We start from the raw sequence: 13,384 nt of genomic DNA on the forward strand, positions 1-13,384 counted from the left end.
CTATATTTGTTTTGTTCTTATACAACAACAACAAAAATATCTGAAACATTTTTATATTTGTTTGCCAGGGCTGCCACAACAAAACACCATAGACTGTGTGGCGTAACCAATAAAAATCTATTTTCTCACAGCTCTAGAGGTTAGAAGTGCAAGATCTAGGTGTCAGCACATTTGGTTTCTTCTGAGGCCTCATTCTTTTGCTTGCCGATGGCAACTTTTTCCCTGTGTCCTCATTTAACTTGATCTTTAAAAGCTGTTTTATACACACATACACACACACACTCCACCTCCACAAATATGGATATATATGAAAATATATGAATTTAAGAAAAATACAATTCAGTCCCTAAAGTTGACAACCAGACACTAGGTAAACCTGAAGTTATTAAATGAAACATATTTGGATTTAAATCAAAACCATGTTATTTCTTTTTTTAATTTTTCTATTATCTTTATTGGGTAGTGACAACCAGAAATCTAGAGGGGAAAGGGGAAATAAAGAGCAAGAGAGAAAGACACCTACAGCACTGCTTCACCATTTACAAAGCTTTTACCCTGCAGATGAGGACTGGGGGCTTGAACCTGGCCCATATGCATTGTAACATGTTTGCTCAACCAGGTGTGCCACCAGCCAGCCTCAAAAATATTTTATTTCTATTTTGTGCCCAATACAGAAAAGTGACTCAAGCTAAACATCTATCTGTGCATCTGTAAAGTGAGACTACTGACACCTTGACTTACGTTTATCTATAGTTCAGCTTTTCTTTTATCTGTTAGGATTGTAAACCTGATGATAAAATATGTATCAATCAAAGGCAATACAAATTCAAAACTAAGACCAAAAGTTCTTCTGTGAGTCAAAGAGCACAAACTGGAGTTTGTACACATGGAGTTACAGATGTCTCTTCTGGCCAGTAGTCTGCCAGCTTGTTTTTGGTGAATTTCTTTTCTCCTTATCATTCCTGATCCAGATAAAATATATTATTTATTGCATATTTTAGATAAGGCAATCTCAATATATCACCAGTTTAAAAAAAATAAATTTGAGCCCTATAATAAAACTTCAAGATAAGCAATCAATTATTTTGGAAGCAGTTGGAGATGGTAGTGGGTATAAATGTTGAATACCATGTTTAAAAAATAGCACACATAAGGGAGTCGGGCGGTAGTGCAGCGGGTTAAGCTCATGTGACACAAAGCACAGGGACTGGCAAAAGGACCCCGGTTCTGGGGGGCTCCCCACCTGCAAGGGAGTCACTTCACAAGTGGTGAAGCAGGTCTGCAGGTGTCTATCTTTCTCCTTCTCTGTCTTCCCGTCCTCTCTCCATTTCTCTCTGTCCTATCCAACAACAATGACATCAGTAACAACAACAATGATAACTACAACAATAAAACAAGGGCAACAAAAGGGAATAAATTAATCTTTTAAAAAGTAGCACAAATAAGTTTGAGAGATTATATTGTCCTACAGAATGTTTTCCAAAAGGAAGTAAAGCACTTAGAACTCTTTGGCTTAGAATTGCTTCCAAGAATTACTCTAAATCAGGGGCCAGCAAACTTTCTCTGCAAAAAAAAAAAAAAGTAAGTAATTTGGGTTTTACAGTCATATGATTTCTACCACAACTATTCAGTTTTACCACTGTAACTGGAAAGTAGCCACAAATGACATGGAAAGAAATGGGTGTGTCTGTGTACCAGTAACTTTTTATGAGCACTGAAATTATTATTTTCATAAAACTTTAATGTGTCTGGAAATATTATTTTCTTTTTAAATGTTTTCTTCAGTCATTTGAAAATATATAAACCAGTTTCACCTGAAGAGGCACAAAAACATGTTAGATGTGGACCAGCAGCTATGGTTTGGTCTAGTTTTATTCTAGTCTAAATACTAAACAGATAAGTGTTGTTGGTGTGGTCCAGGAAGTGAAGACAGTAAATAAATATTGGACTCTCATGCATGAAGTTCTGAGATCGATCTATGGCATAACATATGCCAGAGTGACACTCTGGTTCTCTGTCTCATGATTTTATTTTATCTTATTAATGTGTTGCTAGAATAGCATACTCTGAAAACTAAGGCTTCCTTATCCTTGTTCCACTTTCTCTTATCCCACTTTTCTCTTTGAGAACTACCAGTGTTGCAGTAGTTCCCTACCTGATTACTCAAGGGTCATTGTAAAAATAGCCACATTAAGTTCCTTGACAGAGCATTTCACAAAAGAATTCTAAAGCATCTCTTCTTAAAGAGGGATAAAGCAACATCCTGACAAAAGGCTCCATGCCTATAAATAACAGAAACAGAGACTGAACATGAAGAACCCATATTTTCAAAGCAGCAAGTGGTAGCAACAGCTTTATATTCATATGCATACAAAAAGTGCTGGCTTTTCAACCAAATATTCATCACAATGATATACCCTTGCTTAAAGGGATTTTTTTTTTTTAAAAGCTTATAATGAAATGGTACCCATGACAAGCTGCTATTAAGAGTAAACAAGAATGTTCAAAATTTTAAATTACTAAAGAATCTGTTGTAGAAATTGTTTCTTACTCTAAGTGTTGACTATATATTATGTCCTTAATCCTTAAAAAATGTAGAATTAACTTGTTGCTAATAATAATAATAGGCTCAAAATGAAGTAGTTTCATTGTTTCCCCAACCAAAATTTAACATCTAGAATAACTGCAATCTCAGACTCTCTCAAGGTATGACTTTAACACTATCTGTCTGGAGATTTCTGGTCAGTTCAAGTAAAATTATTGGCATAAAGTTTATTTTCCTAAGGAAAGATGACTGATTTTTTTTTCCTCTCTGCTAATTAACTTGATTATAACAACTGTAAAGAGTTTCCAATTTGTAAAAGTCCTGGCAAGGCCCTTCTATTTGCTAGATGAAAGTGCTGCCCAAGATAAACTGTTTTCTAAGGTCATAGAGATTCCCAGATTCATATGGATACATTTGGTGAGAAATCCTAGCTCTTTAATTTTTATTCATCTCTTCCCTCTAGAACCAGTAAATGTTTATTATAATCTCTTTTCCATTCTCTTGTGATTCCCATGTAGATACTGTTGTTGCTAATTTAGAGTTCTTAGAACAGAGAAGAAAATAATGCTGATTTGCCAATCCAATTTTCTTCCAAATAGACTGCAAAAAAAGTTTGTTTAATCCTTTACAAAAAACCAAAGCTTTCTGTACTTTCTGAGAAGTTCTGACATAAGAGCCTTCATGTCCATTTATAACAATGATGACAGAAAGAGCATCTTTGTGATATCCATCATTATCATTCCATAAAGGGCAGAGATGAAATGTAGTTTGACAGGGATACCTTTATTTTATCTCAGTGATTTACCATCAAAAATGCTGTTTGTTAAAAAATTAAAAAATAGCCACATATCTAACATCTACCTAAAAGAAAGGAGCCACAATTCCAATTTGCTTGAGTTGCCTTATGCTTTCTCAGTAGTATTTTTTCTAGTACTGAAGTACAATTACTCTAAAAATTGTCTTACTTTCTGCCAAACTAGTGTTTTGGTTCTATATGTCTGGCTACACAATAGGTCAGTAAGCCCCAAGAGTGTCTTTGATTTAGATTATAATTATAAAGTCTAGAATTCTATTTGAATTCATAAATTCTATTTTATCAATGACAAGCCACTGACTTGCTAATTTTACAAACTAAGAGGCACCTTTTTCCTCTAGTTTGTCCTTAAATGCCCCTTGTACTGATTTCCTAAATGAACTCTTGTTTTACATGAATACAGACTTTCTTAGGAACTACAATGCAATCTGAATACTAATAACATGACTATCCTTTTTTTTCTTTATAGGAACTGCAGTTTTTTTCAAGTTTAAAAAAGGGGAGGGGAGGGGAGAGAACCTGGGGGAAAACTGTTCAATATGTAAACGACTCTTTTTGGCATTTAACTATGGTGAAATTATACAGGGGCAGTTCAGAGATGGAAAACCCCACCCAAGCAGAACAAACATCACCTTTTCCTCAGCTTGGATTTACTCCAGCCCTAGCCTTAAATACCATCAGAGACTGTGTAAGGTAGACAGCATAATGTTTATGCTAAAGACTTTCATGGCAGAGGCACTAAATCCCAGATTCAATCACTTGAACCACCACAATCCAGAGCTCAGCAGTAAATAAATAAATGCCATTACATGGAAGTGCTAAAAGTTATGTTCACTCTTGACAACAACTGTAAACCCATTGTAATTCTTCTGTAGCCTAGTGGAAACACTCCTGCAGAAAATTAATTCTTGCAGAGAATGAATTTAGTACATACTAAAAAAGAAAGTCTGGTGACCTTTAAGATGATCTGAAGAACACAAAACGGTATAAACAATGGAAACAGTACTTGTCCAAATAACATGAAAGAGAAACGTTGGCAAAATTGAAAAGAAAATAATAAATCTGTAAATTCATATATTAGTAATTAATTAGTAATTAATCACAGACTTTTTGAAGCTTTTTTTTCTTTACAAGATCTACTTGAATTACATACTCATTGCCAAATAAATGACAAAATGAGTTTAGCCCAAGGGATTATAAACTAATCCTGAGAGGTAAAAAGGTGGTGTAGTTAAGGGAGAGTTGGAGTAAAACTAAGTTAATTCACCTGCAAAAATGTTGGAGGGAAGGAGGTAGTCAAGTTGAGTATCCCTGGAGTGAAATTACACAGCCCCATCCCAAGACCACGGAGTTGCCTAACTAGAAAGTGTATGGTCTTATGCCAGCCAAAGTAGATCATTCGAATATCTGATCTACTTGTATAAAAGACAGGACTGCACTGAAAGCCCTTTGAGAAACTTTCCAGCGTCCAGATTTATCTCCAGGCAAGGGTATTTGCCTTACTGAGTCAGGGCTGGGAAATTCATCCATCTTTACTAGCACACTGAAGGCGCCTTGGGACTTGGGTTTGACCCTTTCTACGAAGGGCGCCTCTCCATTCACTAGTGCCCTTACAGATGAACAATGCGGGGAAGAGTCGCCAAGAAGTTGATGAGCGGCCTCGTGCAACCCAAAGTTGGAAAAACTGCTGAATCAGGGTGCCCCCATTTTGCAAAATCATAGGCAACCCTATGCTCTCTCCTCGCCTTGCCTTCCCTAAAAAGAAACCCGACCGGCCTGTCCTCTCAGAGGTCACCTGCAAAGAGCAGAGTGATGTCACTCGGTAACCCCTAAAGCCGTCTCCGAGGCAGAAAACAGCCGAAATATCTGTGCATCATGAAAAGAGCAGGCACCCTCCAGAAGGTGACCCTTTTAAAGGCATGACGGAGAAGTTCTGTAACCTCGGCCCAATCGGACCCGGTTAGGAGGAAGGTGAGCGCACTCGGAGCACTGGGTAGTTTCCACCGGCCCCTAACCTCCCCGAGCAGGGGCCAGGATGGGCGGTTCGAACCGCACAGTCTGGTAGAGAACATCATTGATTAATTAATTAACATTATTAATTAACATAATTAATTAATTAATCAGTTAATTGTATGAAGACGCTACAGTCACCCACGCCAAAGGGCTAGGAACCATTTCCCACGAGTTGAGCACAGCAATGTTCTAGGCACATCTGAGGCCACCTCGCCGGCTTCCGGAGCAGCTGCGCGAGGGTCGGGTCGGGTCGGGTCGGGTCGGGCCTTGCAGGAGCTGCCGACGGCGCGGGGGGACGGGGGAGCGGCACGCGGGCCGCCGGCGGGCCTCCTACCTGTGGTAGAGAGCACGGTGCTGGCGAAGAAGAGCGCCGAGGTGAAGTCCCAATTCCAGTTGCCCGACGCGTTGCTGAGCACAGACACGCCGTAGTTGCTGGCCTCCAGCACCCGGCCCAGGAACTGCTCGAGCTGCTGCTCGGACAGACACTCGTGCTCCTCCAGGAAGCGACGCTTCAGCTTGCGCAGCTCCTGGCGCAGCAGGTCCTCGTAGGGCAGCTCCACTGACGAGAAGACCACGGCGCCGAAGACCAGATAGAGCAGGTAGCCGAGCACCAGGAAGCCGAAGCACCAGGCCGAGCGGTGCCGCTCCACCAGGCGCACGCACGAGCTGCCGGCCAGGGACTGCAGCATCTTCTCCCGCCGCCGCTGCCGCCGCCGCCCAGGCCCCACGCCGCAGACCGGCCGGAGCCCGGCAGCCGCCGCCGCCCCCTCCTGCCCAGCAGCCGCCTCCGCCGGGCGCGCACCCGCCCGTCCCGCTCCTCCGCCCGCGCGCTCTGCCCGCGATTGGCTCAGCCCAGAAAGGCTTCTTCTTTTCCTGTTTCCTCGCAATATAAAAAGCCCAGATGATGTGGCGCTGACGTGGTTGCCGGCTCAGGTAACAAGAGAGTCGACGGAAACTGCGCGGCAAAGTTGGCCTGTACATGGGCCTGGCAGCGGCCCAGGAAGACGCTCCGCCCTTCCCGCGGGCAGGAGGGTGGGCTGGGGCTTGGAGAGGCAGCTCTTGGCTTGCTGCTTGGCCAAGCCCCCCCCCCCCCCCCCAGGGGCAAGTACACCTGTTTCCCATCATTTTCTTTTTCCTTTTCCCTTAATCCAAGACTGCTAGAAAATAGCAAGCACTGGAATACTTTCCTTCCGTTTTGTTGGCTTGAGGAGTGAGCAATCTGGTGCCTTTGGTGGTGCTTCTGACAAAGAGTTGGAAGGCATCTTAGAACATGTAAGTCGCTGCTCAACTCCTTATAAAAAGAACCTGAGATTAAAGAGAGTTTTGAAAAAGCAACATTTCTGAATTTACATTCCTTAAGCCATGTGGAGAGATGTCCTAAGTGGAGAAAATGTGAAACAAACCAAAATACATCAACTTCTGGAAGACACTGAGCTTTCCCCCCAAGTGTTGCTTCTTTTTAAAGTGATACAATTGTTGAAGAGGGTCACTAAATCACCTTACTATTCCTTAGAGTAAAAATCGCTGCACCCTGCTTGGAAAATCAGTCTTACTGCCTTTCTAAAGGGAGGCTTGGTCATCCTACTCTGCCATTGGAGGAGGACTGATCCTGTGATGTGTACATATTGGAATGTTCCCAGCTATGATCATGGACTGTGAGCTCAGCCTGAGGTTATACAGGCTCCTGTATAATATATATTTTAACATATATATGTATATATATATATTTAAAAAGGAAGTCCTACAATTTATTTCAAGAACTGAAATTTGGGTACTATGATTCCATAGTGTGTCCTAAGAAATATATAGTCAAAGACTTATAGACAAGGCTATTTATCAACAATATGTATTATGAGATTGGAAACAGAGTTGGCAGTTAGCTGAGGTAAAGAACAAACACCTCATCACAGACCCCTGCAAGCGTCAACCTGGCTTTGACCTAGCACGTTATGATTGGGCCCTCCTCAATCGCTATCGAACAGGCCATGGCCGGTGCGCCACTATGTTCCATCGCTGGGGAGCCAGAGACACCCGAACTGCCCCTGCGGCTACAGACAGACTATAACCCACATAGTCAACGACTGTCACCTCTCCAGATTCAAAGGAGGTCTCGAAACTTTACATCAGGCTCAACCTGACACTGTTGATTGGCTACGGAAGAAGGGCAAACGCTAGAAGAAGAATTATAGAAGATTATATCTTACACATATATTAATGATATGTGTGAACATATGTATATGAAATTATGAAAGATTAAGATCAACCTAAATGTTAGGAATCAGAAGAATGGTTAAATAAATTATGGTTTTACAGAGGGTGGGGCTATGGCATGATAGCAGACTGGGTTAAGTGCACTTAGTGTGAAGAGCAAGGGCCCATGCCAGGATCCTGGTTTGAGCCCCCGGCTCCCCACTTGCAGGTCGGGGGGGTCATTTCACAAGCAGTGAAACAGGTCTGTAGGTGTCTTATCTTTCTCTGCCCCTCTCTATATCTCTCTCCTCCCTAAATTTCATTCTGTTTTATCCAATAAAAATAAAAATTAGAAAAAATTGCCACCGAGAGTAGTAAATCTGTAGTGCCAGCACTAAGCCCTAATGTTAACCCTGGAGTCTATATATATATATATATATATATAGAGAGAGAGAGAGAGAGAGAGAGAGAGAGATGGAAAGAGAGAGAGAATTTTAAGGGTAAATGCTGAATAAAATGAAGAATATTGAAATAAACAGCCTTATGAATGGAATATATACAATCATGAGTACAGAATTAAAAAAATATATATATATTTTAAAAATATAATATACCTGCATGTATATGGATTGCATGGAAATAAAACCATCTTCTTGTTTTGTCATTGTACATGATTGAGTTGTCTGGTTTTATATTTTTCTACAGTGAACATTTTTGCAATCAAGAAAAACATAAAAGTTAAAGTAAATTGTACAATCATTTACCACAATCCCTGGCTACCCATCATAGTTCTTTTAAAGTATGTTGTGTATATTTAGCAATCACAGAAATGTCTAACATACCAACAGTGATTTTTTTTACTTTCCGTAATGAATTCACTTCCTTCTTCTCTGAACTTCAAAGGAAATGCTTCATTTCTTTCCTTTCATCTTAGCCATGAAGAAAGCATTTCCTAATTTTATTTATTTATTTATTCTCTTTTGTTGCACTTGTTTTATTGTTGTTTTTATTATTGTTGTCCTCATTGGATAGGACAGAGAGAAATGGAGAGAGGAGGGGAAGACAGAGAGGGTGAGAAAAAGACACCTGCAGACCTGCCTCACTGCTTGTGAAGCAACTACCCTGCAGGTGGGGAGCTAGGGGCTCGAACTGGGATCCTTAACACTGGTCCTTGAGCTTTGTGCCACCTGCGCTTAACCCGCTGTGCTACTGCCCGACTCCTGCATTTCCTAATTTTTTAAGGTGAATTCTCAAATCCAGTGCTCAGTCCCTCCATCTCTGGAAGCCTCCACTCTTTAGTCAGTCCCCTAAGCTTCCAGAATGTGAAACCTTCCTTCCTTTTTCTTTAAGAGATCACTTCAAGGACCTGTGAAATAGCTGACTTGGACAAAATGCTGTTTTGTTATGTGCATCACCCAGGTTTGAGGCCAGCTCTCACTGCATAGATGGAAATTTAGGTGCTGTGGTCTGTTTTAGTTTCTCTACTTTTCTTCCTCTTCAGGTGCTGGAGGTGGGGGAGGGAAGTGGAACACATAATGTACAAAGGCCAAGGTTCAGTCCCCCTCTCCATCTCTACCTGCAGGAAGAAACTTCACAAGTGGTTAAGTACTCTCCCTATCTCCCCCTTCCATCACAGTTTTTCTCTTTCTCTATTCAATAAATGAATAAAGAAGTTAAAGTACAATCAACTTCACTGTCCTACAATGTCTTCTTTTTCCTTTTAAGATGGAAATAGAGAAGAGAGAGTGAGGGACCACAGTACGGAACTTCCTTCAATTTGGTAGGACCAGTCTTGAACTTGGGTCTCCCACATGGCAAAGCAACACACTATCCAATCCTGTACCTATACTTCTTCATCCTTGCAAGTTTGACATATTTTCTTTTATTCCTGAGGTCATTTCCTCAAGGAAATCTCATAGTTCTCTTGTGACAGCTCCTGGTACCTTTTCTCTCACTTGACTGTTATTCAACTCTTACTGCCCCATTGTCTCTGCTATCAATGCTTTGGACAGTCCCTGCTCTGTCTCCCTCTACAATGTAGTGCCTGTCCTCCAAGGCCTGGTTTAAATGACATTCTCATCCATAATACCTTTGAATCCTTGAGGGGATACAACTTCTTTCTTCTCTCAAAACATACACACACACACACACACACACATCTTTTTGAATGCCAGGCACAGTTTGAAAGGTGCATGTCATTAGCAACAAGTAAAGGTGGAACTTTACTATCATGCACTCAAATATGCATATACAGATACATTTACATCAGCTTTAAAACTAGCTGCCAATTCTTTGACTCTTATAAAAGTGTCCCTTGTCTTTGCAACTGGATGGACTTGCAACTGTTTCAATCAATAGTACATCAGAAATGACACATGGTGACTCCTAGAGTAGATTATGGAAAGGCAGCAGAATTTGACCACATTCACTGGAATACCCCTCTCATAAAACCCTAAACCACCATATAAGTTATCTTTATGATTGGGAGTGCACCATGCCAAGTGCACACATTCACAAAGACTTGGGTTTAAGCTCCTATGTCCTCATCTATGAGGGAAAGCTTCTAGAGTAGTGGAGCAGTGAGATATATATGCCTCTCTGTTTCTATCTAAAAAAAAGGGAGGGGGTTGAAGAGCACCAGGAGTGGTGGAGTCTCAAGTGCATACATGGAGCTTCAGCAATAACTTTGATGGCAAAAAATTTTAAAAGATTTCTTTCTAATTAAACTGAGGTATCAAGGTAGTTTGTCATGTTAGAAAGGTTACATGTATGTGTGTTCAGTAACAGTTTTAGCGAAGTCAGTCTTCTGGCCATTTCAATAAGGCACCAGGCATGAATCACTCAGTCTTTAGCTCTCTAGACCAAGCCATTCATCCACTGAATATCACCAAGGGACCTCTGTCAGTACTCCTGGAACAAAAGACCCTCCCAGATGAAGGAAGCCTGAATTGTGCAGTCTAAATCACCTCAGCCCCAAGTTTGGAAGGACCTTTGTATGCAGTCATAAATAACTAGAATACTGCATGTGAACTGTATTAGACTTTTAAAATTATCACCAAAGTTTTTTTCAAATGATTGTGATCTCTCCCATATTTCACTCTTCTGAGATTGTGCTTTAGTTCCTTTAATGAGTAGGAAAGAGGTACAGAGAGAAAAATATACAGAGAGAGTCAGGAAACAGAGTATTGTTCATCTATGACTTAGAGTAGTATAGGTGATTGAGCGTGAGACTTTAGAGCCTTAGTCATGAAAGAAACCACATACTTTAAAACTAGGTACATTGAGGCTATAGATAGAAACTGAAAATAGCATATATGTGGTTTGATAGGAAGCTAGATCCTCTCTTGCAGGGTAAAATCTGTTGAGTACAGCCTAGAACGGAGATTGAAGAGGCTGTGGAGGCACGAGGACTTTTGTAGTTCTGGCACTCAGAATTGATGGGAAGCACCTAAATTGAAGTTGGTTATCTTCCTTGTTCTATCTAATCCACTGCTTTGGAAAATTTCACTAGCCTTGAAAGAAAATGGTAATTTTTGCCAACTAGTTTTTCTTCTATTGAAACGTTTGTGCCACATAATTTCTATGTGTAGAAATGAATAGCAACTTCACATTTGTCCTTTTTCAAGAAACCTTATGTACTATAGCTAATATGTCTGACACCCTAATCCCTCCCCCAGCCAGTCACATATCAACCCAAGTATTTCTCGGGGGAAAAATAAATGTGAGTATGGAAGAAATTTCAGAGAAGAATGCAGAAATTCATATGTGGTTCATAAATGAAAAGGAATATGAAGAAAGTAGCAGAGGTCATAGGTTACCAGGCCAGGACGGACTGTATCCTGTATCAATACTTGGTATAATTTAAAGGCAAGTGACCAAGCTTTGTAAAAAGCAAACTTTACATTTGGCACAGGGCCTTGGAAGTTAATCTGACATACAGATAACAACATAAATGATCACTATTCTACTATGTGATAAGTAGTCATAAATGACTCAATTATCTCAATGGGTTAAAGTGATGAGAGTAATTTTTCTTCCTTTTTTCTACATGTATATTTTTAGTGGGGGGGATTAATCGTTTACAGTAAATACAGTTGTTGGTACGTATGTAAACTTTCTCAATTTTCTGTAAAACATTCACCTCATCCCTAGTTCTTCCTCCACCATTTTATACCAGGACCTGAACACCACCCCCCACCCATAGTACTTTACTTTAGTGCAATACTCCAAACCCAGTGCTGGTTCTGCTTTGTGTTTCCCTTTTTGTTCTTATTTCTCAATTTCTGTTTATGAGTGAGATCATCCCATATTCATCCTTCTCTTTCTGACTTATTTCACTTAACATGATTCCTTCAAGCTCCAGCCAAGATAATGTGAAGAAGGTGAATTCACCATTTCTAATAGCTGAGTAGTATTCCATTATGTATATATACCACAACATTTTCAGCCACTCATCTGTTGTTGGATACCTAGGTTGCTTCCAGGTTTTGTTGTTGCAAAAAAAATTGTGCTGCTATGAACATAGATATACACAGATCTTTTTGGATGGATGTTCTTAATTCCTTAATTCCCCATGGGGAATTGCAGTGTCGTAGGACATATACATTTCTAACCTTCTGAGAATTCTCCAGATTGCTTTCCACAAAGGATTGGACCATTTCCATTCCCACTAGCAATGCAAGAGAGATCCTTTTCCCCTATAACCTCTTCAGCATTTGTTGTTGATATCTTTTCTGATGTATGATATTCTCATAGAAGTAAGGTGGAATCTTATTAATGTATTCATTTGCATTTATTTTTGTCATGGTAATCCTATGGGAAAGTTCATCTGGCATATTGATCTGTAGTTTTCTGTTTGGCTAACTCTGCTTTTGGTATAAAGATGATGTTCATTGGCTTCATAGAAGGTGGGAGGGCATATGTCTTTGATAGTTTGGAAGAGCTTGTAAAGTAGAGCTGTTAGATCTTCCTTGAAGGCTTTGTAGAAATCATTTGTGAAGCTGTCCAGGCCTGCACTGTTGTTGTTGGGAAGTCTTTTGATGACTGCTTCCATTTCATTGGTTGTAGTTGGTTTATTCATATTTTCTAAGTCTCCCTGGCTCAGTCTTGGGAGGATATATGCTTCAAAGAACTTAACTACTTCTTCCAGATTCTCTAGTTTGGTGAGATACAGTTCTTAATAAAAACCTTGCATGATAAAAAAAAAAGTAATATTTATAAACAAAGTTTGGGAAACATAATCAACAAGCAGCAAGTATTTGGGTTTTTTTATTTTTATTTTATTTACTGAGTAGAGGCAGCCAGAAATTGAGAGGGAAGGGGGTGATAGAGAGGGAGAGGCAGAGAAACACCTGCAACACTGCTTCACCACTTGCAAAGAATTCCCCCTGCAGGTGGGGACTGGGTGCTCAAACCTGGGTCCTTGTGCACTGTAATATATGTGCTCAACCAGCTGTGCCAACACCCAGCCCCCCAAAATATTAGTATTTGTACATTCTTTTCTGGGTTCACACCCAAAAAAATGAAATTGGGAATTTGAAGGAGTATTTGTACTTCACAAAGTAGCATCATTTAAGTAAACAATTAGTGGAAACCACTCAAGTGTTCATCTATTAGTGACCTGAGAAACAATGTAGTATATACTTGCAGTGGAACATTCTCAACCATATGAATTGTAAGGCTGACAGGACAGCTACTTGGATAGTATGCTGCTTTGCCATATGAGTGACCTAGGTTTGAGCCTTGCCCCCATCTAATTGGAGGAAGTAGTGTGGTCTCTCTCTCTCTCTCTCTCTCTCTCTTTCTGCCTCTATTTCTCTCTA

General features: G+C 40.3%; 1 protein-coding gene across 1 annotated transcript in view; it reads right to left on the minus strand.

Moving 5' to 3' along the window:
• Positions 1-6,206, minus strand: part of KCNK1 (potassium two pore domain channel subfamily K member 1) — a 62,622-nt gene extending 56,416 nt beyond the window's left edge. The window contains exon 1 of the mRNA XM_007522916.3: positions 5,707-6,206. Coding sequence (XP_007522978.2) covers positions 5,707-6,061 — 355 coding nt within the window. The 5' untranslated portion in view covers positions 6,062-6,206. The remainder of the gene's footprint in view (positions 1-5,706) is intronic.
• Positions 6,207-13,384: the final 7,178 nt, after the last annotated feature.

Source organism: Erinaceus europaeus, chromosome 6 (genome assembly GCF_950295315.1).
Source record: "Erinaceus europaeus chromosome 6, mEriEur2.1, whole genome shotgun sequence".
Taxonomy (NCBI): domain Eukaryota; kingdom Metazoa; phylum Chordata; class Mammalia; order Eulipotyphla; family Erinaceidae; genus Erinaceus; species Erinaceus europaeus.